This window comes from Callorhinus ursinus, unplaced genomic scaffold, assembly GCF_003265705.2.
Source record: "Callorhinus ursinus isolate GAN/ISIS: 27379988/994484 unplaced genomic scaffold, GSC_fseal_2.0 scaffold24, whole genome shotgun sequence".
NCBI classification, from domain to species: Eukaryota; Metazoa; Chordata; class Mammalia; order Carnivora; family Otariidae; genus Callorhinus; species Callorhinus ursinus.
Window position 1 is genome coordinate 2600071 of NW_027397086.1, and position 26730 is coordinate 2626800.

Below are 26730 nucleotides of genomic sequence, written 5' to 3' on the forward strand. Positions count from 1 at the left end.
GAGAGACACAGCGAGAGAGGAAACACAAGCAGGGGGAGTGGGAGAGGGAGAAGCAGGTTTCCTGCTGAGCAGGGAGCCCGATGCGGGGCTTGATCCCAGGTCGCTGGGATCAATGACCTGAGCCAAAGGCAGACGCCCAACGACTGAGCCACCCAGGCACCCCTGAGCATCCAACTCTTAGCTCTGCTCAGGTCTTGATCTCAGGGTTGTGAGTTCAAGCCCCGCGTCAGGCTCCATGCTGGGCGTGGAGCCCCTTTAAAAAAAAAAAGGGGGGAGAACTTCTATTTCTTTTATGTACTCTTCCCCCCTTTCTTGAAGGGGGGGCTGCTATGATTCATGTATTAGTTGCCAGTACTGTTAAAGAATGTTACCAAAACTCTGGATTAGAGAACAAAAACTCAAACTTTTGGGGTGCCTGGATGGCTTAGTCGGTTGGGCGTCTGCCCTTGGCTCAGGTCATGATCCCAGAGTCCTGGGATCGAGCCCCGCATCGGGCTTCCTGCTCCACGGGAAGCCTGCTTCTCCCTCTCCCACTTCCCCTGCTTGTGTTCCTGCTCTTGCTGTGTCTCTCTCTGTCAAATAAATAAATAAAATACTTTAAAAAAAGGAAAAAAACTCAAATTTTTATAAACCAAAATCCTCATTTTTCTAAGTTACCTTCTAGATGTCACAGACATAGAGATATTGATATGTATAGAGACTAATATAGATATGTATGTGTAATATCTCTATATAAATATATTACATGTATAAAACACTTAAGCATATTAGTCTATATAGATATAATTTATATTTTTCTTCATTCCACATTTAATATCATAAGCAGTTTTTATTTTTCTACCTGAAAATATGTAGTTTTATTTTATTTTATTTTATTTTTTTATTTGACAGAGAGAGACACAGCGAGAGAGGGAACACAAGCAGGGGGAGTGGGAGAGGGAGAAGCAGGCTTCCCGCTGAGCAGGGAGCCCGATGCGGGGCTCGATCCCAGGACCCTGGGATCATGACCTGAGCTGAAGGCAGATGCTCAACGACTGAGCCACCCAGGTGCCCCGAAAATATGTAGTTTTAATCATTGGAATTTTAGTGGCTATGCATTATTCTAACGCTATTATCATTCACTTAACTAATTATTTAATATTTGATCTGGAGGCTATTACCAGTTTCTGATTATTAAACAATACTGCAGAGAACTTGCTACTTTAATAGCTCTTTTGTGTATGGGGTGGGGATTGTTCCTCCAAGCTAAATTCCCAGAGAGTACGAGGTCAAACATACATGATTTATGGTTCTTAATTAAGCTTTGGTCGGTTACTAGAGTAATGATCTTTAACAGAAGTATAGATGAGATTCCTAAGTCACTGAAGTGATCAACAAGATTGTGAGTTAGCCGATCGGAAATGTGGGTAGTTCAGAGTTGCTATCAGATACATTCCTCCATAAGAACTAAGGTACATACACCCTTGTTGGCGATTTTTGCACATTGAATCAAGTTATTAGAGAATTTCAGAGAGATTGTTTGGTTCATCTCCAGCCTTCGAGTCTGTCTCAGGATTATCCACAGTGATCACCACTAAATGCATAAGAGGGATTTATGGAGATTTGTAGCTCCAGAAGGGGAGTCAGGAGGTTCCGGCCAGCATTTTCTGGAAGCTACAAGTAAACTTCTCTCAGCAGGTGGAAATTATGGCTCATTACAAAATATTGGCCAGGAGCAGGATTGCTTTTTGGCAGCGGTTATCTGAAAAGTTCTAGAGGAAACAATTATACAATACCTTCAGTGACTCACTAAAATTTTTATAAACAGAGAGTGCTTACAATACCCCACATTACTTAGAATTGACCAGTTATATTTTTTTCCCTGAGGTTTCAGGGATGTTTAAAAATTGATACTAAGAGATACAGTCATCTCGAAGTTAGGTATTGGGTAGGTCCTATTTAGGAACTTAGGGAGGGACTTAATTTCCTTTCCTATAAGGCAGTTTTGTAGCATGAACTGACCCTACTATGTTTAGAACATGTTTTTATAAGAGATTACAGCAAACGGACAAAGCCTAGCATGAAGGAATGCAAAAAATAAAAGGGCCTTACATATGTGATCAAGTCATTACAAATTACAAATTTGTAATTGTAATTACATTACACATTACAAATCTATTTCTGATCTTTTCGATCCTATTGAGATGCAGCTGGGGGTACTCTGTAATAAAGCCAGGACCTGTGGGAAGAAAGCACAGAAGAGGGAGTTTCGATTTCATGGCCTGGAAGAGGAGGGTTTCAATAATAGTTCCTCTTTACTGGGGTTACCACTTTTATTTAAATAAATCCAAATTCCAAAAGCGAGGAGCCCTGTAGAAGTTGTTGGTCTTCTGCCTGTGTCATGCTGATGGGACACCCACTGATAGCCCCTGGTTTAATGTATCTCTAGAAGGTGTATTTGTTTTTGTTATGTTTTCTTTGTTTTGAGAGGACATGTGATAGGAGCATGCTATTCATCAAGGCCCTGTCACCGCTGTGGTTCTGTCACCTGCGGAATCATTAAAATTTTATCCTAGCATTTATGGGATAACATACCTACTTATCAGGAGGCTGACATTCTGTTCTTGATTCCCTGGATTTGAAGTGCAACTTTGGGTTTTGTGTTTCTCCCTTGTGAGCTGGAACAAGACCTTCTTTTTCTTCTAAGAACCGGGAATTACTTGACGGATGTTTTGTGTCCCAGCTGACTGTCCTATATCCAGGCACCTGCTTGCCATCTCCCCTGATGTGCCTGATGCAACATCCCCCAGCACACCAATGTCAGTGGGGGCCCTGGAGCCTGGCAGTACTGGGAATGATGCCCCAGAGCTGTGCGATGCAGTGGCCTTTTTATCCCATCCAAAAAGAAACTTTGGATCCCCCAAACACCTTTATCACACCCCTTTCCGATCTGCATTTCCTCCTGTCAGTAAATGGCATTCCTTTTTAACCTAGTTGTTCTGGCCAAAACCATAGGGCACCCAGGACTTCTTTTTCCTTCACACCCCATCTTCTATATAATATCAGGTCCTGTCGGCTCTGCCATAAATGTTGTGAATCCAAACACCTCTCACCCCTTGTCCGGTCCCTCATCATCTCACCTGGAGGACTGCCCCAAGCCTCCTGCTTCATCCCTGTGCTCCCAGGCTCACCCTGTGGTCCATGGCACAGCTCCCATCTCCAACTGTGCCACCAACTGTCCCGTGAGCAAGTGCAGCAGCCTCCCCCCTGGTCCCTCTGCCACGCCTGCCCCATTCGGTATGTTCTCCACGCGGCAGCCCGCGCAACCTCGTGATAATGCAGATCAGACCGCATCCCCTCCCTTCTTCAGTCCTTTGGCAGCTTTCCCTCACTCACGCGGCCTGGGAAGCCGTCCTTGGTCCAGCTCTTGCCTGCTTCTGCCTTATCTCTCGTCTCGGTCTGATCACATTGGCGTCAGCTGTTCAATGAACACACGAAGCCCTTTCCTGCCTCAGGGCATCTCCACTGCTGTTCCAGCTGCAGAAGGGTGTTTCCTTCCCCAGACCTTCGCAAGTTCATGCCTCTACTTTGTTCAAGAAACATCCCCATCCAGATCTGTCAAAATGTTGCTGCACCCATAGCCGCCCTCTCTGTCCCCTGTCCTTTTTCTCTTACCACTGTGTCCACTGGGTTTCACAAGGACAGCACCTGGCATGAGCAGCACCCTGCACCTGGGGGCATGCAATTAACATGTGTGGAATGAATGACTGAATTTGATTGTAAGAGCTTTCAGCCTTTTGGGGAAGGATTACTGCCCCTGAAGTCTCACCCTTGGTCACCCTGGCACTCTATCCGAAACTCTTACTGATGGTGATTCTCCTTGTCTGGGTTTGGAAGTAAGAGATTGATACCCTCAGAAGGAGTCAAGTGAGGGGCATCACTGCTTAATATTGATCATTTTAAGATTCTTTCATCCTAGAGGCGCCTGGGTGGCTCAGTCGTTAAGCATCTGCCTTGGGCTCAGGTCATGGTCCCAGGGTCCTGGGATCCAGCTCCGCATCAGGCTCCCTGCTCCACGGGAAGCCTGCTTCTCCCTCTCACACTTGCCCTACTTGTGTTTCTCTCTCTCTCTCTCTCTCTCTGTCAAATAAATAAATAAGATCTTTAAAAAAAAAAAAAAAAAGGTTCTTTCATCCTAAAAGTTAATCAGGAAGCGCCTGGCTGGCTCAGTCCATAGAGCATGTGACTATTGATCTTGGGGTCGTGAGTTCAAGCTCCACACTGGGTGCCGAGCTAACTTTAAAAAAAAAAGGAGTTAATCGAGATTCTTCAAAACAATTAGAATTTTAAGGAATATGAAAGAAGGGATTATTCTGAAGAAGAGATAGAAGACTCCTGGAGTCCAGGTAAATTGTGAATGTGTGGAGCGATCTGGGTAGCAAAAGCCAGCATGAGAATGACAGGAGCAGTGGGGAGAAGGCACACTGGGAGAGAAGTAAAGACAACTTGGCACTGTCTGCTGGACCATGCGTGGGGTCCCCTGCCCGGTGCCCAGATGGTCGGGGGGATGGGTAGGGTTCAGCGACTGAGCCTGACACTGGGGGGTAAGCATGTTTGGAACCTGTGCACTGAGAAGGTATTTGTGTTACAAATGGATTAAGGAAAATGGACCTTCCTGAATTAATCATATTTATTTAATCATATGATCATACTGTATAAATCAGAATGCGGCTGCCATCACGAACGCCTAGGTTTATGGTTTGGGATTGGAGGGAGGGGGCGAAGTGCTCCCTTGAACAGGGCTGATAGTATTTGAGTTTCCTCCACAGTCCTCATCCATGTCTCTGCCACAGAGATTCATAGTTGCATTAATTAATCCCGAGTCAGGCTTAGAATCTGCTAGTGTTCAGACCCACCACACTGTGGGTTTTGAGGAAATTATAACATTTGTCACAGACGTAATTTCTGCAAGCTCCTTTTTTCTTTGCCCTTTTCAAGTCTTGTGCTCCTTTGTTTTCATCTGTGGAATCTGAGTTTTATTTAAAATTCCAGATGGTTGACTGTCCTCAGTTGAGTGTTTATTCTTTTTTTTTTTTTCTCCACTTTTTTTTTTGGAAGTGGCTGTTTTCACATCAATGCCATATTTTGCTTTTTTATGGAGTTTTAAAAATTAATAGTCTATTATATAGAGAGTAAAAGCGAGCAGCTGTTGTACCTAATTGTGGAGTGTGAATAATAAACATTTTCACAGCCTGAGTATGATCTCTTGCAGCACAGTAAAACCTTCTTAGAAGCTTTGTCATTGTAGTTTTTCTTGAAGTTAGTGCTCGCTTATTTTAGGTTCCCTGTGATTCTTCTCTCAGCTGCCCCTGGTCACTGGGAGAATCCAAAAAAAATTTGGAAGGATGCTTTTATTATTTATATAGATTCTACCTGTATATTTTTAAGCTCCAACCAAAAATTTGAAATGAAAGTAAGTTTCACTGTCAGCTGAGATACCATCAGGCATTTTCAAAAGTCTGTTATTACCTCCAAAGAGAAATGAAAGCATCCTGCTTACAGGAGAAAGTTAGGAGCATTTCTCTGGGTCCCTAGAGATGGCATTTCCCATCTCAGCTGATAGGAGAAAAGCGCCGTGATGACTTCACTTTGTGGCTCCAAAAGACTTATTATCTTTTTCTAGAGAACAATTCCTCTTTATTTAGAGCTCGGAGGCACACTTTTTAGATACACACTTGCTCACTGTCTGGCAAAGCATAATAAACAACACACACATCTGGCAAGCTGGTTTGCTTGTTTACCTTTGTAACTGTTAGCTAGCTTTTCCAATTGAAGGAGGGGAGAGAGAGCTGGACCCAGGTGACCGCTGTCTAGGTCATGGTATGTTCAGGACGGTCAGGAGACCTTGGGTTCCACCCCCGGATTTCCTAAGGGATCAGGCAGCACCACGTATTCTTTTTCTGTGTTGTAGCCAAATGAATTTTGGAGGAACACATACCGTGAGAGATACATTAGAGGGAAAATCACAGACACCTCGATTTTTCCCTACGTCTCAGGAGACATTAGGATCTCAAGTGTAGTTCTCAGATGGTTGTTTTAGTCAGACAGAACTGGGGCTGAGGAGTCCTTCAAGGGAGAAAGCTCATCATCAGTCAAGTCAAGGTGCACAACCATGCTTGAAAAATAAATTCACATTTATTTTTAAATATTAAATGAAGGAGCAGCGAGAGAATTTACTGTGTGGGTTTTCAATCAAAGTCAGCCCTCGTGCTCCCAGAAGATGACTGGGGGTGTGTGTGTGTGTGTGTGTGTGTGTGTGTGTGTGTGTGTGTGTGTTTCTGTGTGGCGGGGGTGGGGGGGTGGGGTATCTATTGTCTTCAGAGAAGATTCTTGTGATGATAAAGCCCAGTCAGCCTTTCCTGGCAGCGCCTGTCGCCTTCTGCGTACTCTTGTGTGCGTTTCCTCTCTCAGCCCAGGACTGGCCTCACGTTTTGTGAAAACATCCATTTTGAGAGCATAAACCCAGAGCACAGGTCTGAGTTTGGTGCTAAGGTATCTCCCCCCTCCCTTTATGTCTGTCTTTAAATCTCAAAGTAAAACTAGCGGGGGGGGGGGGGGGGGGATGGGGAGATCTTTTCAGCAAATCGCAGAACACGGTGATCCTGCTTGCGAAATGGGGGATCGTCCTCTTGACAATTCAGGAACGTGGCTTCTGACTGGGCAGGACTCCAGGAGCCTGGGGGCCTCCCTGAGAGGGCGCGGCAAAGCCTGTTTCTCTGCCTCCCTGTCTGCCTCTCTCTTCACCCCCCACCCCCCCGGACCTCCCTCAGTCCTGCCCTCCATTCCGTGTTAAAGTGATATATGTGGCTTTCAGAAAACCCGCCTGCATTTGGGACTTCCTCCGAAGTTCAAGATTTTCCTAGCTCTGCTCTCAGCTCTCCTACTTCCACTGCCTTGATCCTGTTTTGCTTGTTTATTTCTAGCCTTAGACGCAATCTCTGTTCGGTTTCATCCCTGTGTCTGTTATGAAAGTTGAAGAATGAAGCCCCCAGGGGGTTCCTCTCCGATTCATAGAGACAAAAAAAAAAAAAAAAATTGCTGGATGGGTAAATCTGCCATAAAAAGGCACTTAAAACAGTGAAACATGGCCTCAAAAGAGAGACAAGAAAACGCTCCCTTATAAAAAGAGCGCTGTTCTTTAAAAAAAAAACAAAATCTGATTTGGTCTCCTTCCTGTCCTCCTCTGTGACTCAGCCCCGCCCTAGGCTCTGACTAGGGGGGATGGTAAGGTCCGAGGCTGTGCGGAGGGGACCTGTTCCGTCGGTCATGCTTTCTGCTTGCTTTCTGGCAGTGGAACCCCCCCCCCACCACCGAGGTTTACCTTGTCCATCGGAACACAGACGGCCCATTCAAGCCCAGGCATTGAAGGAAGGTTGTCTAGTAAAAGGAACATTTACGTTGCTGTGGAGAGGGTTCAGGAGAAGCAACAGGGCTGGTGCAGAACCCCGGAGCTAGTCAGGGTGGGGAGCTGCTGTGGCTTCTCAGTCTGACAGGGGCAGGGGTGCATTGTAGGCACTTCATAGGAGTGCGTGATGGGAGCTGTGGCCTTGGGTTGAGGACCCAGCCAACCCGGAGCATCTTAGCGAGAGGAAGCTGCAGATGGATATAAATTCCTGCCCTCTGATATGCCAGAACCTCTGTGGCAAATCTGACAGAGCCAGAGGGCAAGGGAGCCTGCGTGTGGTCCATGCAGGTCAGCCTCTGGGGACACAGAACGGGGCGGAGAATGGATCTGGGAAATTCCCAACCACATTGACAAAGTTGGTGACGTCACAGTTGAAGGATTTAGGAAACGCTGGTGATTTTAGGCCCCTGGATAAAAAGGACACCGTTTTCTTAATATTTCTATGTGTTTCTAGCCGGTCTTTCCTTGGGATCCCGTCTCTTTTGGTAATCTCGTCCAGGCTGTGGCTCAGCATTGAGCACTGGCTTGATGCTGACAATGCTGATCATTTTAGTGTTGACCACTCTCTGAGCTCTCCCACAGCCATCCAGCTACCTGTGAGGCTGGCTGTCCACTTGGGCGTCTCCTAGAATGTCAGCCTAACGCATCTAAAGCTGTGTCTGATTCCCCTCAGACCTGCCTCTCTCAGTTCCCCCTCTCCTAAAGCTCTGGCCGGCAACCTTAGAGTCACCGTTACACCTCAATTCTCTGCTCACATCTGATCCTGGAGTTTTCCTGACCAAAGGACACCTAGAGTCTGACCCCTGCTCACCACCTGCACTGCTACCCTGTGGTCCAAGTCTCCTGTCTCCAGGGTTGGAGAGAGGCTCCTACCTGGAACTTTCCTTCTATACTTGGAGTGACCCATGGCTCCCCAGCTCATTCAGACCACAAGTCTACAAGACTCTACACAGTGTGCTCCTTTCTTCCCTGACCCCCTCTCCTGATGTTCTTGAGGCTCACCCTGGTCTAGCCCTCTAGGATCCTTACTAGTCGACACAAGGCACTTACCTGCCTCCGGGCCTTTGCAGATAGCAGGTGGAGTGAATTTATTTTTAAATCTAAAAAGGCCAAAGTCCACACAAAAGTTTTACACAAACGTTTGCAGCAGCATTCATAACAGCCCCAAACTGGGAAAACCCTAATGTTCATCGACTGTAAATGGACAAGCAAAATGTGTATATATCCAGACAATGGAGTGTCACTTGGCAGTAAAAAGTGATACACGTGACAACATGGATGAACCTTGAAGACATTCTGCTAAGCGAACATTAGGTACTAATGGAAACATCATGCCAGTCACAGAAGGACCTCATATTGTATGAGTCCATTCATAGGAAATAATCCAGAACAGGCAAATTTATAGAGACAGAAAGTGGAGTGCTGGTTGCCTAAGGCTGGGGAGGAGGGGGTAGGGAGGGATGACAGCTAAGAGGTACAGGCTCTCTTTTTGGGAGGATAAAAATGGTCTCAAATTGATGGTCGGTCATGGTTGCATAATTCTGTGACTACACCAAAGAGCATTGAATTGTACAACCTAAATGGGTGGATCGTGTGGTACGTGAATTCCTCCTCAAAGCAATTAAAAATACAGATCTAAGTGATTGTTGTGTTAACGAACATTCCTGTTGTTTTTCCAAGTGCTGTATGTAGGTCTTAGAATTCACTATCATCATATCTGAAGTTTTAAAGGGAACTCTGTGACCGTTTGCATTTTCACTTCCTCTTTATTTTTTTAACCCTTACCTTTCTTTGGCGTGCACGTGCTAGATAGTCAGTATTTAAATATGATTGAAGGGGTGCCTGGCTGGCCCTCTGTTTGTAGAGCACATGACTCTTGATCTCAGGGGCATGAGTTCAAACCCCACGTTGGGCATAGAGACTACTTAAAAGAAATATGAATTTAAGCGGATGGATTTTTTTTTCTCACGTGTGAATATGAGAAAGAGGGGGTGCTAATCCCTCTGTGTTTTCTGCTTCCAGTACTTCCACGACGGGCGGAAGGCCCAACAGCACATAGAGATCTGCTGGAAACAACTCGAATCAGTAAGTGGACAAGAAACAGCTCAAGAAATGCCTGTAGACTTTCTAATTTGAATGTGAGCTTGCATGGATCCATGAAGTGCAGAACAAAAACGCCAGAGCGATGCCCTTAGAGATTTTCTCCAATTTGAATCGCATTTGTTTCTAGACACCATTATCGAGACTAGAGTGTGGAGCCCAAAGAGCTCAAGCAGAGTGTTTTTCTAAAAACTCATACTTTCAAAGCACAAAGGTTAGACAGGTGGGGTGGTTATAAATGCAGACTGTAGAATAACTCTTTGACGTTAGGACCTATAACCAAGCAGCTCAGAGGAGAAAGCTCTTTGGGGGATTGAGACAAAATGATACGTTCTCATAGGAATCCCACGGCTTCATTCACACCTGCTCTCCTGTCACCACTTGCATTCGCTTTCAGAGTAAAAGACGATTTGAACGGGACTGCAAAGAGGCGGACAGAGCGCAGCAGTACTTCGAGAAGATGGATGCAGACATCAATGTCACCAAAGCAGATGTTGAAAAGGTGAGGTGAAAGTGAGCTACCTTATTTCACTTGCCCTGATGCCTGTCGCCTCTCCTCCCAGGCTGCCTGTCCCCAAGCTCTCCTTTTTTCATGTCACTGCAAAAGGCCACTCAGCCTGGGAAGAGCTGTTAGCATTTTGTGTCCGCCGTCGTGGGGACCAGAGGCTGACTTCTGGGGAGTCTCCAGTGTCGCGACTGGAGCAGTTTGTGGACTTGTGTCGTCCCAGAATAATGACTTGGAGACTTCGCCTAGGAGTGGCTCTGAGGGGTGGGGGGTGGGGGTGGGGGCTTCCGGAGTCTGTGGTTTTCCCTTAATGGCTTTTCAAAGAAAAAGTCAGTCCCTTTAAAAGCCAGAGCAGACCAGTTCTGCGCCGTCTGGCAGAGCTCTGTGGCTTATAATGCTTCCGTTGGGGAGATAAAGGGACTCGCAGGCTGGCCTGACTTTGGAGGTGATTCATTCAGGTTGTTAACAGGTTGCATCTGGGCATCCCATCAAGGGCTCTTCTCTAAATTGACTTGCGTCACAGTTCGGAATATGATAAAGCTCGAACTGTACCTTCTTGTGGTTCCACATCTGTTTCTCCCGAGAAGCTGAGTTTTCTTTTTCTAAAAGTTATCAATGCAGTGTAAACAACATTAGGCTGTTAAATGACTGTATTCATCCCATGGCTCCCCGGGGCTGTTTCGGCATCTGCAGCATCATGCTTTACGTGGGGAGAAGCACAGCGTTTTCATAGATTTCTTTCACTTTTGCCAGATTCATGGGAGATGAGTTTAGTTGGAAATAGTGCGGGTTATTTAGTTACTTGTCCAAGTCTGCCAAATTCCTTGCTTAAAGCCTAGGTATATATTAGCACGCCTTCCTCAATAATTACCTAATATATTAAAATACACATCCTCAATGTTTCTGCTTGAGCTGGAGTGGGGATACTTTACCAAAAAATATATTAATGTGCTGATAAAGTTACCATAGATTACCATCAATTTGTCATAAATTCCTACGAAATAACCAACTCCCCAAGGGATTTAAAATGTGACTCAGATAAAATAGATTGATCCAGAGTTTATCAAAAAGTCATTTGGGGCTAAATGAGGTATGTCAGTATATGCGTAACATACCTAGCAAAGATAGGCATTCTTTATCAAATATTTTATTATCATAAATGTAAAATCAGAGTGATTTTTATTCATTTAAAGATTTTTTTAAAAGAAATTGCTTTTATGACCTTTCCTTAATATAAAAGCTGTCCATGCTTATTACAGAAATACCTGAAATTGCCAACAGCTAAAGGGGGGAAAAAACAATAAAACATCCAACTATTGTTAATGAAAGGTATTTTACCTTTCAGAGTCTTTTCTTAAAAATGAAATAATGTATATTATATAAGTACAGTGTAAAGAATAAGAACCAAAAGAATACTTCTAATCTACAAGCTAGCTTAAGAAAGAAAATCTTATTGATGCCTTTGAAGTCTGTCCCTAACTTCCTGCTCCTGATCCCCACTCTACAGGTGTATTTTTTCCTTAATTTGGTGTTAATCGCCTCCTTGCTATGTGTCCCAGCTTTACCACCTTTACCAGGTGTATGTATTTCCAAAGAGTATATTTACAATTTTGCCTCTTCTCCACCATTATATAACCAAAATCAGACTTTCATTTATTTTCTTCGGACTTGATTTTTTTTTTCATTCCCTATTATGTTTTTTACTTAATTCACATGGAATATAGAACACGTGACTTTTATATATTAAGGTTAGGGGCAGATGGCTTGCTAAACTCTCTTTTTATTTCCATCTTGGGTTTTTTGTGGGTTTTGTTTTTTTGTTTTTTGTCTTTGTTTGGGGTTTTTTTTTTTTTTTTAGAGATAATCCTATCACCAGCAAATTTTATTTCTGCTGTTTCAATCCTTATGCCTTTTATTTATTTTTCTTATCTTGCTCTGTTGGCTATGACCGCCATTATGCTGGCAGAAGAAGCAGCGTTGTGGACCTTCTTACCCCGATTCTTGATAATGTAGAGAGTACTTCAAACATTTCTCCATGAAGCACGATTTTAATAAACCCTTTATCCAGCTAAGGGATTCCCTTCTTTTCCTTTTTTGTTACGAGGTTTTTTCCCAACTTGACTTGATGTTGAATACCGTCGGATACTTTTTCTGCTTCCTTTAATCCATGAATGAGATAGATTACACGAGTCAGTTTTCTTATATTGAACCAAATTAGCATTCCTGTGACAAATCCAACCAGGTGGTGATGGGGTTTTTTTAAATACATACTCTGATTCTGTTTTGTTAATATTTTACTGAAGAGTTTTGGGGGTGAATCTATGCCCGCTGAAATTGATCTATAATGTTTCTTTCTTATCCATCCTAGTTTGCTTTACTTACTAGTTTCAGAATGTTGCTTTTTTTTCTATTCTCTGAAATAATACGTGTAAATTTTAATGAATTGTTTCTTGAATGTTTCGTAATACTTCACTGTGGGAAAGTCTCTAACTACTGAGTCAATTCCTTCATCGTTGTCATCATCGTCTGCTTCCTCTTTGGTCAATGCTGGCAGGTTGTTATTTTTCTAAACATAGACCCACTTAATCCTAAACTTTCAAATTTATTGCCTTAAAGTTGCCCATAATATTCTCTCACTTTAGTGTTTGCTGCCTATGTTGTTGTGTTCCCCCCTTTATTGATTCCCAATATTGCTTATTTATACCATTTTCTCTTTTGGAGGGTTAGGTTTCTGAAATCATTTTTACTCATATTTTCCGAGAACCCCAAATTTATCATGGAGCTTCCCTTGTCTATTTTTTTTTCTATTTCATTTAGTTTCTTTTTCTTCTTTACCTTCCTCTTCTTTGGATGTATTCTCTTGCCTTTTCAGAGATTTCTTTCTTCTTGCCTACCTCCTTTTGGTTTTTCATCTTTCCTAATGTGAGCATTTAAGTAACACATTTCTCAGGGCGCCTGGGTGGCTCTGTCGGTTAAACATCCGACTCTTTATCTCAAGCTCAGGTCTTGATTTCAGGGTTGTGAGTTCAAGCCCCACATTGGGAGCCTACTTAAAAAAAAAAAAGTAACACATTTCCCACTTATGTACAATTTTATCTGCAACCCACAAATTTTGGCATGGAGTACTCCTGTTGTTTATTTTGAGATTCTTTTCATTTCCTTTACTATTGAATCTCTCCTGTGATTTATTTGGAAGCCTCTTTAAAAATTTCCAATTGTGGGCACCCGGGTAGCTCAGTTGGTTAAGCGTCTGCCTTGGGCTCAGGTCATGGTCCCAGGGTCCTGGGATCGAGCCCCGCCTTGGGCTCCCTGCTCCGCGGGAAGCCTGCTTCTCCCTCTGCCGCTCCCCCTGCTTGTGTTCCCTCTCTCGCTGTGTGTCTCCGTCTGTCAAATAAATAAATAAAATCTTAAAAATAAATAAATAAATAAATTTTAGGGCTGCCTAGCTGGCTCAGGTAGAGCACGTGACTCTTGATCTTGCAGGTGTAAGTTTGAGCCCCACGTTGGGCATAGAGATTACTTAAAAAAATTGTATTAAAAAAAGAAAGCTTTTAATAAATAAAGTTTAGAATTGTAATATCTTCAGTGTGTTTTGACTTTTCATCCATGTGTAGTGAACTTCTTTCTGCAGTTATGTTTTATGCCTTGAAGTCTGTGTTGCCTGCTCTATACCAGCTCTTTGGGCTAGTGTTTGCCTGGCAAATCTTTCCCAAACTTTTATTCTACATGTTTCTTTGTCATCATATTTGAATGGGTCCCTCAAAATTGGCACATGGCTAGATTTCTTTTTCATCCAGTCTGATGGTCTTTTCCTTTCCCCTGGAGAGTTTTGGCTCATGTATACATACCATCTCATCTTGTTTTCTCTTTGTCTTACTTTCTCTGTGTTCCCTTACCCCTTGCTCTGACACTTTTTGTTTCTTGCCTTCTTCAGTTTTGAAGTTTTTGTTTTTACTTTTCTCATTCCGTCTTTCACCTATATGAAAGATTGGAGATTATGTATTCTCCTTCTGTGCTTTTATTGGTTAGCCTAGATATTTTAACAGACGTATTCAACCTAAACTACGAAGTAATTTGGAATCTTTACTAATGTTTTCCCAAACAACCCTTTAACTAAACCAGCTCCCTTTGATTATTGCAGTTTATTTGTGATTATTTGGGGTTCCATTATACAAGTTAGGCTTTCATAATTTTATACAGTCCTCTAAGTATACTTTCTACTTTCTTTGTTCACCATTTCTTTTTGTATCTGGGATCTTATTCCTTCTTCTCAAAGGACATCCTTTAGAGATGCCTTTAGCAGAGATTTATTGCAGTAAAATCTCAGTTTTTGTTTGATTGGAGTGATCCTCACTCTCATTTTTGAAAGATGATTTCTCCATGTATACAATCCTAGGGCGATTGTGTTCTACCTGGAGAAGGAACTTAATTCTTCCATCTTCTGGCTCTCATTTGTGTTAAGTTGCAATGGGGAAGAAGTCAGTGTAACTGTTAATTCTTTGAAGATAATGCCTTTTCTTCTTGGTAACTGTGGAGATACATTTTTTGGTCTTAGTTCTTCACTGAAATTTCACTATAATGTATCTATCTGTGAATTTCTTTTTTATCTTGCTTTTGATTCGGTGAGTTTATTAGTTTTCCAGTGCGTGTCTATCTCTCATTCTGCTAGTTCATCTGGAACTCTGATTATTGTGTAAGTTAAAACTTCTACTCTGTATCCTGTCTGTCTATTAACCTGTATTTCCATTTCTCATCTCTTGGTCTTTCTCTGTTGTGCCCCGTGTAATTCCTTCAGATACAATTTTCATTTCACTAATTCTCTCTTAATCTGTCCAATCTGTGGTTTAATGTATCATTAGTTCTCTAATTTCAGTTACATTTTCACTTCTAGAAGTTCCTTTAGGCTCTCTTTAAAATCTGTGTCATCTTTTTGTTGATTTTCTTGTGACTCTGTCACATTTTCATGTCGTATTTTACTTATTTAATATACCAATTTTATATTCTCTATTTAATTAATTTCAGCATCTGCAGTCTTTGTGGGCCTGATTCTTCAATTTGTTGTTTCTGCTGACGTGCTCATGGTGACTCATTTCCTTGTGTATTTTTGTGATACATACATTTCTGCTATAATGCTGTAAATGCATTGTTGCAAACCTTACATTCTGAAAAAATACTGCTAAAAAAAACAAACAGGGCTACTGGGAGGAAAATAGGCCTAGAAACAGATCACTCAACAACTAGAGAACTTTGTAACCAGAACTACAACCCTAGTAAAACTAGGCATCTGCATCGAGCACCACAGCCCTTGTCCTTCAAGATGTGGGTCTTTCAGAGTATTAGGACCTTCAGAGATACAGTTTCTTGGGAGCATTCATTTCTGATGAGACTACTTTTCATCAAAATGAAAAATCTGATCCAAACGGTAGTTTTTGGTAGTTATCCATTGTTTTCACACAGGGGGAAATATCTTCCCAGTTAACATGAACATACTGTGAAAAATTGCATACAGACTAGCAAGGCTTTTATGTTATACCAAGGTCATAGTCCTATATTTCAGTCCTATAAAAGGTATAAATCACAGCAGAAAAACATGTGAGGTACAGAACAGACTGGGTGATTATGAGTGTGTGTTCCTTGGGATTTTCTCTCTGTCCGAGGTTTAAAAGGAGTTCTCCAGGGAGCTGACATTCCCTGGGGTTGCTCCCAAGCCAGGACTGTGTCAATCTAAATTTCCAACTGGGGGTTTGAGATCCACACCTGCTGTGTAGGTTCTGGCCCTTTGTGTGGTTCAGAAATTTCCATGATGATTTTTTTTCTTTACCTCCCTCAGGTCAGACCCAAGTTCGCTATCGAAAGTACGATTGCTGGGTCCAGTGAAAGTACGATTGCTGGGTCCAGTGTCGGCTTTCGGACCTTCTGGTAGGTCCTGGCCAAATTGAATTGTTCTCCTTGACTCTTTTTTACTATTTCCAAGGATATATTGTTTTTTCATATCCCGAGAGCATCATTTTGTTATTTTTACGCAAGTACCATTTACATCCTCTCCAAGGATGTGAGAAATTACCCGATTTTAGCATCACAACTTTGAAGCAGGTAGAGCAGTGTCACAACATTGGGATTTATAAGTTCTTTTGCCTAAGAGTGTGACTTGGAGCACTATAATTTCCCCAAACAAACAGCAGTTTGACTGTTACTTCAGTGCTCTGCTTTATCGCCAGTGAAGCCTCTTGTCAGTATCAAGCTGAAAGGATATGGTGTTTCAGTTTTTGTTGCTACATAATGTAATTTCCCATTGTGACTTCGGACAGTCTTTGAATCTAATATAAATGTCTTTCCCCCCAGTTTCCACAAATGATTAAATTACCCGATTGTATTAGAAATAACTCACCCTCTCTTGTACAGTGGTCAGCTCTGCACACTTGGAACGATATGACCGTGTTTGCAAAGACATAGCCCTCCCCACTGTCAGCAGAATGGACTTTTCTAAATTACATTTGGGCGGATGAGACAGGTGATGTGAGCTACATGTGCATGCATCTTCTAAACTACTTAGGATCTGAGTTTGAGCCTGATTTTCTTCATCTTCTTTTTTTTTTTTAATTAAATGCCCCACACTTTTCATAAGCACTTTGTTCAGATCATCTGAATCTGTCCAAGTCCGCGTGGAGCATCAGTAGACCTTTGCCTTGTGTTCAGCATCAGTGTGTAGCCAGATATTTAGTAATTTGCTTATAAGAGGGTTTGTGTTGTCCTTGAGGCACCCAGTTTAACTAAAAATAAATATATGTTTGCAAATATTGCAAATTAGTCATAAGAAAAACTGGTAGTTTTATCTCTGGGCAAGTGAACAGATTTGGATGTTGTGAGGATGCCATGTTCCTCAGAGGAATGATGAGGGAAGGAAATAGCTCAATGGAATGGATTTTATTGGTGATGAAACTCAAGGAAGTATGCAGTCTCTTTTCCTTTGCCAAATGCGGCTGTTGGAAGATTTTGAACTTGAAGACTTAACATGAGTTCCAGTGACTAGGAATTAGGTGATTTGGATTTGCAGAAGAACCAGTATATGTTAGACTAGGTCATCCTGTGGCTCTGATCCATGTGCTTATGTTGCAAGTAAAAACAAGATCCTTTCTTCTTCCCTTTTAATGAGGTGGAAAATATAGTCTTTACCATCTGTTTTGTAATAATGAGAAGTCAAAGGACTGCAAGGGAACATGGAAAAATCAAACAATATATGTCTTACTCAAATACAGGATTCTCTTGTAAAATAATGAGGATAAGGTGAAAGTATTCTGTGCTGTTGTACCTTCCCCCATCCCAGGCCCTCCTCAGACATGATCTCTCTTGCCACTCGATATGTGTCCTTCTAGAATGTTTAAGATAGTTTTTTTATTGGGGCACCTTGCTGGCTCATTCAGTAGAGCATGCAAGTCTTGATCTCAGGGTCATGAGTTCAAGCCCCACATTGGGCATAGAGCTTACTTTAAAAAAAAAAAAAGTTTTTAAAAAAAAAAAAAAAAAAAAAGTTTTTTATTGAGGTGAATTTACATACAGTAAGGTGGCCACATCGTAAGTGGACTGCTCAATGAGTTTTCACACATATATGAAATCATGTGCCACCACCTAAGATAGGGGACATTTCTAGAACCCCAACAGGCTCCCTTGAACACTCCCCCACCCCAAAGGTAACTATTATTCTGACCTCTATGATATATTAGTTTAGCCTGCTTCTGTATTTCATACAAATTATTCAACACATATTCTTCTGTCTGGCTTCTCTGACTCAATATTATGTTTGTAAGATTCATATTTTTGTTGCATATGGTGCTAGTTTATGTTGCCCACTTGTGATTGCCATGTGGCATTCCATGTGTGGATATACCACAATCTGTTTATCCTTTCTCGTGTTTGTGGGCATCTGGATTGCTTCCATACTGAGGTTAAATTAAGGAAAAAACTACCATGAACATATTTATATGTGGCTGTTGGTGGACATCATCTCTCACTTTTCTTGGGTATATACTTGGGTGTGGCATCCTGGGTCATAGGTGTGTACCTGGCTCTGGCATGACGTCAAAGAGCTTGACAAGGTAGCTGTACCAATGGACACTCCTATAGGGGTTGCTTCTCATCCTCACCAACAATAGGTGTTTATTAGTCTTTTTATTTCAGCCTTTTGGATGAATGTGGAGTGAAATCTTGTAATGGTTTTATTTATTTTTTTATTTTATTTTTTTTCTTGTAATGGTTTTAATTTGTCCTTGCATCTTCTGGATAAAGGATGATGTTGAGCATTTTTTGAACCATGTGAATAACCTCTCTTGTAAAGTGACCAAATCTTTTGCTCATTTTAAAAATAGATTTTCAGGGCACCTGGGTGGCTCAGTCGTTAAGTGTCTGCCTTCGGCTCAGGTCATGATCCCAGGGTCCTGGGATCGAGCCCTGCATTGGGCTCCCTGCTCAGCGGGAGGCCTGCTTCTCCCTCTCCCACTCCCCCTGCTTGTGTTCCCTCTTTCACTGTCTTTCTCTCTCTGTCAAATAAATAAATAAAATCTTTTAAAAAAATAAAATAGGGCGCCTGGGTGGCTCAGTTGGTTAAGCGACTGCTTTCGACTCAGGTCATGATCCTGGAGTCTCAGGATCAAGTCCCGCATCAGGCTCCCTGCTCAGCAGGGAGTCTGCTTCTCCCTCTGACCCTTCCCCGTCTCATGTGCTCTCTCTCTCTCTCTCATTCTCTCTCTCTCAAATAAATAAATAAATAAAATCTAGGAAAAAAATAAAATAAAATATCTTTACTTCCTCAGTAAAGCCTTTTGGTATGCCTTTAATTGTTAGGTGGGTGATGCTTTATCTTACAATTTTCATCATTGCTATCAAAATATTGTTGTATAATGGAAAAGCCTAGACAGCCAGAATATTATTGTTTCCAAGTCACACATTTTTAAGGCTTATGCTTAGTTGCACAGGAGACCGTCTCTCATTGGCCTCATCTCTCAGAAGCCCGGCGCCATCAGAACTGACTTGGTGCCAAAAGACCGTTGTTCCTTGACACCCTGAGCAATTAAACTCTTCATCTAGTCTCCCTTTTTTTTTTTTTTTTTTGCAGGTTTAGAGCATAGTGTGTAGACAAATGGGCAACTGATTACTTTTTAATGGAGTCAATATTTCAACCTTTATGTAGTTTGGAGATTTCTTTGGAAGAATCAGAATTTTAAGTAACTATTCGTTTATTTTATAAAAATGTTTCTACTAATTCTTTTCTTGCACTTTGCTTCTGCTTGGTACAGCTTTTTACCCAACGAAATTCTGAACTTGTCTATTTCTGTTTAAACATGGAGTTACCCTATACCTATTTTTGTTTTTTTTTTTAATTTCAGGGAATTCTAATGGAATCATGACTTCATGGTCTCAGTCTCATTTTCAAAAAACATGTAATGGGTTGAAGAATGCCTAAGTTGCAAAGTGTTCGTGTTCACCGTTCATTCCCTGACCCATTATCCACCGAGACTGTGTGCTGGCCGAGTTGGCGGCACATAATCACACATTCCTTGACTTTAAGGAGCTTGGCTTTCATTTTCTTCCTGGTACTCAACTCTCTTTGTTGTGAATTTTCCCATTTGCCCTCTAACCAACTCTTCAATGGCATTTTGGTGACAAAGCCTTTATAGTTAGGTTTTATCTGTCACTCTGCTTTGGAAGAATTACAAGCCAGACAAACTTGGGTGAGGAGCAGTGCCTAATCTCTGCATTCTGATAGAGCCGCAGTTGGTTAGTGTGGTGTTGGGATGAAAAAGGAAAAGGTTATCAAAATGAATGGAATGTGAACTAATATTTCTGAACAGAGAGAACAGTGTTTTCTAAATGCATGCATTACACGGAGTTCACCCATGTCAGGCAATGAATAATTCCCTTTCTCTAATTCACCCTTGCCTTGTGACTGTTGGCTCTTACATAATTTCTAAATGCAAAATAGGATATTGTTTAACAAAAACTGCAGTTAGTGGTTACAAGTAGCTACAGCAATTGTTAGTGAGTTCAAGTTATGTTTTTAAACTCTGGTATCAGTTTCTCCTTCTTAGAGGTCCAGTTTCATTTATCTTGTAGGAATCTTTTACGGAAGTTTATAGGCAGTTGTTTGCCATGAAACAGTTAACATGGCTTCTTTATTCAGATTCAGTGCAATTCTGAATATTGGCTAACCAGAGGAATTCTCTATATGATGGGAGACATTACCTTACCGGGCTTACTCATGAGTGTTGTTATATAACCTGATTTGAGGAAATGTTTTAAAAGTTAAATTAAATTCAAATCCCGACCATCAGCACTCCGAAGAGCGGATCAGTTTCTCGGGGAGTTTGCATTTCCATTTCTGAGTAATATTATGGCTTCTAAATTACGTGGCTGTGAATGTTCTTTGCTTTTTAAATTCTACGGAGATGTCCCTATTGTGAGGTAGATTAGGAACTTCTGAGCCACTTATGAATGAAGGTAGAATTGTAAGGAGTATGTGATAAAACTTCATGTTTCTAATTATAATAAAATACACGTGCTCTTTTTTATATCATGTGTTAACATAATAGAATATTTTAAAGGGAAAAATAAAATAATAATCTATGCTAATTTTACATAAGAATGAAGGAATTTACTTTGAATGATTATCAGTTTGATAATTATCTCAGTAAAACAAATGAAATGTAGCAGTTGAGGAAGGTTTCTTTAGTTGGAAGCCGTGTTGAGGGCTCCGTAAGCACTGACAGGGTAGGCTTACTTCTATTCTAACTGAAGCCAGCTGAATAGCAGAGTGTTAAATTTTTTTACCATTTGGGGAAACAGCCTTTTGCAAGATGACTACTTTAGTCATTGTACGTATAAGGAATTGTACTACTAAATTTTTTCGCTGCTCTTGCTCTGTGAGGTTTGACATCTTTATTGAACATGGTAATATCTTGAGTGCTTTTCCCAAATTTGTTTCATATCAAATGTCTGACTGGGTATCTGAAGGAATTGTTCACCGTAACAATTTAGAAAACAACCAAAAAAATTTTTTGAAAGAGGAAGTGGTTAGTCTGAATGCAGGAAATACATTTTGCAACTGCAGCTTGATCTTTTGGTTTAAAATGCTTTTTTATTTACAACGAGAGAAAAATGTGTACAATTTAAAGGAGACTCTCAAAAATGGATATTGTTGCTATAAGTGGATCAATGTTCAAATCAAAGATTCTAGAGAAAACACTTTTGTTATTCTCTTATTCGTGTCTCTATCTGTAGAGTTTTTATTCTGTGTATTTTTTTCTCTCAGTATGCCTGTATTAAATGAACATCCTGAATGGTTTTGGTTGTTTGATTCTTAATATTTGTCCTGGGTAGTAATGGATACGTTTTCCTCTTTTGACACTTCACATGGGAAATGGAATTTAATGGAAATTTTCTCCAATTATTAGATGTGGAATAAATGTATTTATATTTGGAAACAGGACATAACTTTGATCTGTGTCATAAGTGAATATTAGTAGGATGAGTTTTGTGTTTTTTTGAAGGCTGTGACATTCCATGTTAGTTTTACCATTAAAAATGAATTTGGGGGGGCACCTGACTGGCTCAGTTGGTAGAACATGCAACTCTTGATCTCCAGGCCATGAGTTTGAGTCCCATGTTCGGGGTAGAGATTACTAAAAATAAATAAATAAATAAACTTTAAAAAAATGCATTTGTGATAGGAATGTTGAAACGTGCAATTATTTACTGCAGTTAAGTGTTCCACACAAAAGTATGCAAGTTGCATTCAGCTCCAAGTTTTAGTTCGTTTGCTACCAATTGCTACTATCTCTATATTGTAAACCTTAATTTTCATTTACTTATTTCTGAAGTAAGTGGTTTTTATGCTAAAAAAAGGGAGTTTGGCTAAATAAACATCCAGAAAGAAACAAGGAAGTCAAAATGTCAAAATCTCAAGAATATCAGGAATGTTGGGGGTGGAGGTGTTACCAAAAGTGAATTTATATAGAGATGAAATACTTCTGAAAGCCTCTTCAATGAAATAGTTCCAGTATGCATTATTTATTTACATTAAAATGTTGACATGAGAATCTGCCTTAGCCTTGTTTTAGTGTTCCTAAAAGCATAACCATTGACAAACTCCAAGTTAATCTGCAACATAGTAATGGAACCCAGTAAGACATTCTCATACCCCAGACCTGATGATTAAGATGACTTAAATAAAAATAATATGAATCTAAATATTTATATTATATATGAACATATGAATATGCATACAAAATAAAAATGAATTAAATTCATAAGAATGATATTCACTTATTGATGTGTGTATGTGAGAGTGTATGTAGCTTCAGACACTTAACACTCACTGTTCTAAAGGCTTTCTTATGGCAACTCAATAAAATTATTTTGTTTTATTTTATTTTATTCTATTTTATTTGGGGGGGTGGGTAGGGGCAGAGGGAGAGGGAGAGAATCCCAGGCAGGCTCCATGCCCAGTGCAGAGCCCAACTCAGGGCTCAATCTCACAACCGTGAGATGACAACCTGAGCCGAAATCAAGAGTTGGACACTTAACTGACTGAGCCACCCAGGTGCCCCATCATTTAATAAAATATTTTAATTTTCACTGATAATGAATGGCCTGCTTGGCCAAGAGCTCGTTCTTAATCTTGCTAGTACATAGAAGTGGGTTCGGATCTTGTATCTGCCACTCACTAGTGGTATGGCATGAGGCAGTTTGCTTCATCTCTGAGCGTGTTTCCTAGTCTGTGAAATAAGGATAATATTGTGCACCACAAGGGCTTGTTGTGAGGTTTAAGTGGAATGTGATATACATAAAGGAGAGGACTGTTTTGGGACCGCAGTTAATTGGTCAGCACTGTTGTCATCATCTGTATTTTGCCCGTTTGTGTCCTTCTGTTTTGATTACTTCTGACTCCTTCCTCTTGCGTCTCACTCCTTTGACCTACTGTGAATCAGTTGATATTTTGAACATTCTAGGCATGTAGGCATTCCACAAGAATATTTATTGAACAAATAATGCATAGCATCAATAGGATCACAATAGGTACCTTTCATGAGGGCCCTGGTTAGCCAATAATGATGAAATGGAGAGACAAGGAAAACTTGAGTCCCTTGGAGAATAAGCTAGAGTATCATATGTTATATGCCAAACTGCATGGTGAAGATAATTAGAACAATAGCAGTTTAAAAAAAATGGTTTATGGGATACATCGTATGTAAAATCACCCGACCCTCTGAGCAGCAAATACTGGGAGTTCAAAGTCGTTTGTGGATTCTGCATCTGTAAAAGCTCTGTGCAGATTACAGGTTGTTGAGATAGGCCTGAGGATGGAATTGGGGCATGAAGATGAACGATGTATAGAAATGGAAAAGATGGAGCAGACAGAGAGCAACTGAATGGAAAGAACCCCATCCAGGGCTCTGTGGGAAACATGCTACCCATGTTGACCTGCCTGGTGGGACAGGGGGCTGAGTAGGATCTCCTGGAGAGATGAAATGAGAACAGATTATGACAGATATTAAAAGAAAAGCCAAATGGCAGAATGAACATGACCCTGATGAAGTGCTATTGAACGTCCTTCTCAAAAAACTCACACTGGAAAAGGGCTTTATATTTTCTAAAAGGCTTTTAACCCCCTCTAGAATTCTTTTGGATAAAAAGGGTAAGGCTATAAGCTCTTGAATTATCATTAGCCTTAAGTGGCTACTAGATTATGTTAAATGAGCTGAAGACATATAAGGCAGGGCCAGTGTCGTTACTTCTTATAAGATTCCTTTCTGGGTTGCATTTCTTCCTTCCTGGATGATATGTTGTTTTACTTTTTTTTCCATGAGGGTTTGTGAGCATTAAGTTCATAATTTGTCTGAAATGTTTTTATTTTGCCTTCCCTCGAGTGTGATAGTTCAGCTAGGTGTAAAATTCTCAGCTGACGGTTATTTTCTCTCAACATATTTTGAAATATCATCCCATTGTCTTTTTTTTTTTAAAAAAGATTTTATTTATTTATTTGAGAGAGAGAGAGAATGAGAGATAGAGAGCATGAGAGGGAAGAGGGTCAGAGGGAGAAGCAGACTCCCCGCTGAGCAGGGAGCCCGATGTGGGACTCGATCCCGGGACTCCAGGATCATGACCTGAGCCGAAGGCAGTCGCTTAACCAACTGAGCCACCCAGGCGCCCCATCCCATTGTCTTTTATCATTGATCGTTCCTCTTGGGAAGTTGGCTGTCTACTTAATTGTATTCCTTTGTAGATATTTGACTTTCCTTCCCTGGTTGTTAAGACCTTATCTTTGCCTTTGGTGAAACACTATGATGTTTCAAAGTATACACATTTTTATTTCTCATATTTCTGCTTGGGGCTCAAATGGGAGTTTGTTCCTTTTGTAAATGTAGGAAAAGCTTTCAGGTGTTAACTCTTCAAATGTTGCCTGTGTTTCATTCTCTCAAATTGTTGGTTCTGGGACTCACAGTAATTGTGTGTGAAACTTATTTTATTCCATGTGCCTCCTAACTTCGTTTTCATTCCTTCCCTTTCTTTATCTCTATATATTACATTTTGTGTAACTTTCTTAGCTACTTCATGAATTCTCTTCAGTTATTCTATTATTTAACTCACCTATTACATTTTAAAATTTCAGTGACTGTATTTTTTATTTCTAGACATTCCATTTGGTTCTTTCTCAGATATGCTTCATCTTTATAATGTCTTATTATTTCCTTGTGAGTTCTATTGCTTCTTTTATTTCTTTAATTATTTTAAATATTCTTATTTTCCCACTCTCTCTCTCAAATAAATAAGTAAGTAAAATAAGGTATTAAAAAAGGGGGGCACCTGGGAGGCTCAGTCTGTTAAGTGTCTGCCTTTGGCTCAGGTCATGATCCCAGGGTGATAGGATCAAGCCCCACATTGGGCTCCCCAATCAGCGTGGGAAGTCTGCTTCTCCCTCTCCCTCTGCCCCTCCCCCATGCTCTCACTCTCAAATAAATAAAGTATTTACATATTCTTGTTTTATATTTTCTTCCAAATTGTTCTTTTAGCTTAAATTCTTATGGTGATAATTTTTCTATTGTATCACCTCTCACGGTAGTTTATTCCCTTGTGCATTTATGACTATTATTGTCTTTTTCATATGAGTGTGTCTTCAATAGGGATTTTTTTTCCCTGAGAATCTCATAAAAGCAGGATTATATGAAACCCAGCAAGATTTTATATTGGTTTCTTCCAGACAACCTGGGACTACTTTTTATGTTAATTACTTGGGTCGGGAATTCTTGTACCATCTGTATAATACATACAAGTTTAAGATTTTGTTGCTCAGAGGACGCACTTCCTCTACTCCACCCCATAGCCTGAGACCTTAACAAGCTTCCTTGCTGTCTTGTCTGGTCACTAGAGAAGTTTTGTTAGGTGTCACCCAGCTTAAAGAAAAACAGAGAAATGGACATTGAGATTAAAATAAAGGGCCTGTGGTCTTATGTCTTGAACTCATTGATGAGATATGCTGAATACCACATGGAAGATTTTTAGTATTAAACCATACTGATTAAACATCTACTGTGACTTGGGTACTCAGGGTGAATAGCTGCTAACCTACCACCAAAAACACATCAGATCTCTTCAGAACAGGAAGCCTGTATTTCTCTTCTTTCCCTGGGGAATGTAACATGACTATTTTTTTTCCTCTTTTGAGGAATGTATCTTTTCTAGAACAGCATTCCGTATTTTTGTTCTTCACAGTAGCACCACGGCCATAGAGAATGATCGTTTGGGCATTAACTTTCTAGAATCTAGGCTGTCATTTTCAGCTGTATGTATCTGAAACCTTATGAGTGTCATATTCTGGGGTGAAGTTATTAAGGTGAGAGGGAGAAGAGAAAGAGGTAATCCATTTCTGCCCTGCCACAACTGAAAACTCAAGTCTCTTGCCAATGACAGGGCATTAGAAACCAGGGAAGAGAAGGGAGCCAAGTCTTGGAGACCATGATTTATATTTTACCAAGATCTCTGAGCTCATACCAAATTTTTGACGAGCCTACCCTGGAGCACTGCCAACCTCAAAATGAACAATATCAGCATTGGCTTCTCTTTTAGCAGAAATGGTCACTCACCTTGAGTACATAGATATTTCAAATTCTACTTTTCAAATAAGGCAACCAGGGTAGAGGGGAACAGAAGGCCTTTCTTAAAACTGTTTAGCAAGTGAATGGCCCATGAGGGATTGAGATGCTGGTCTCATTTGCTATCTTCCCTGTACTCTCCTTCTGTTTCAGTGACTGTGCACCAGAGTAACCTACAATACTGGGACTAGAAGTTGTAAGACTGTTGGGGGAAAAAAAATCAGGAAATTGCTGAAATATTTCAAGCATATTTCTTTGGTTAACTTATTTTGAAGTTTTTCTCTGTTTTGTATTTTAGCTGCCTTTATAATTTATCAAAGACAGACTCATTGTTTTGGCAAGTCCCAGGCCTGGAAGGCTCCAACAAAAACTCCCAGCACTCCGTCTGAATAGGAATTTTTAAATGCATTCTTAGTCTTGAATTTAAAAATGTATTCTAGATGCAACAGTTTGCTGGGAAATTTAAACAATGCCATTTATCATATAACAACATTGCTCCAGACAGAGGACTTTTTCATCTCTTCCTTTGCTGGTATCCC

The 26730-nt window shown here is 40.8% G+C and overlaps 1 protein-coding gene across 12 annotated transcripts in view; it reads left to right on the forward strand.

Annotated features, from left to right (window-relative positions):
* FNBP1 (formin binding protein 1) overlaps positions 1–26730 on the forward strand; it is a 137023-nt gene that overhangs the window by 70503 nt on the left and 39790 nt on the right. For all 12 annotated transcript variants that reach the window (XM_073905618.1, XM_073905619.1, XM_073905610.1 and 9 more), the window contains 2 exons: positions 9467–9529; positions 9942–10046. In XM_073905618.1, coding sequence (XP_073761719.1) covers positions 9467–9529; positions 9942–10046 — 168 coding nt within the window. The remainder of the gene's footprint in view (positions 1–9466; positions 9530–9941; positions 10047–26730) is intronic.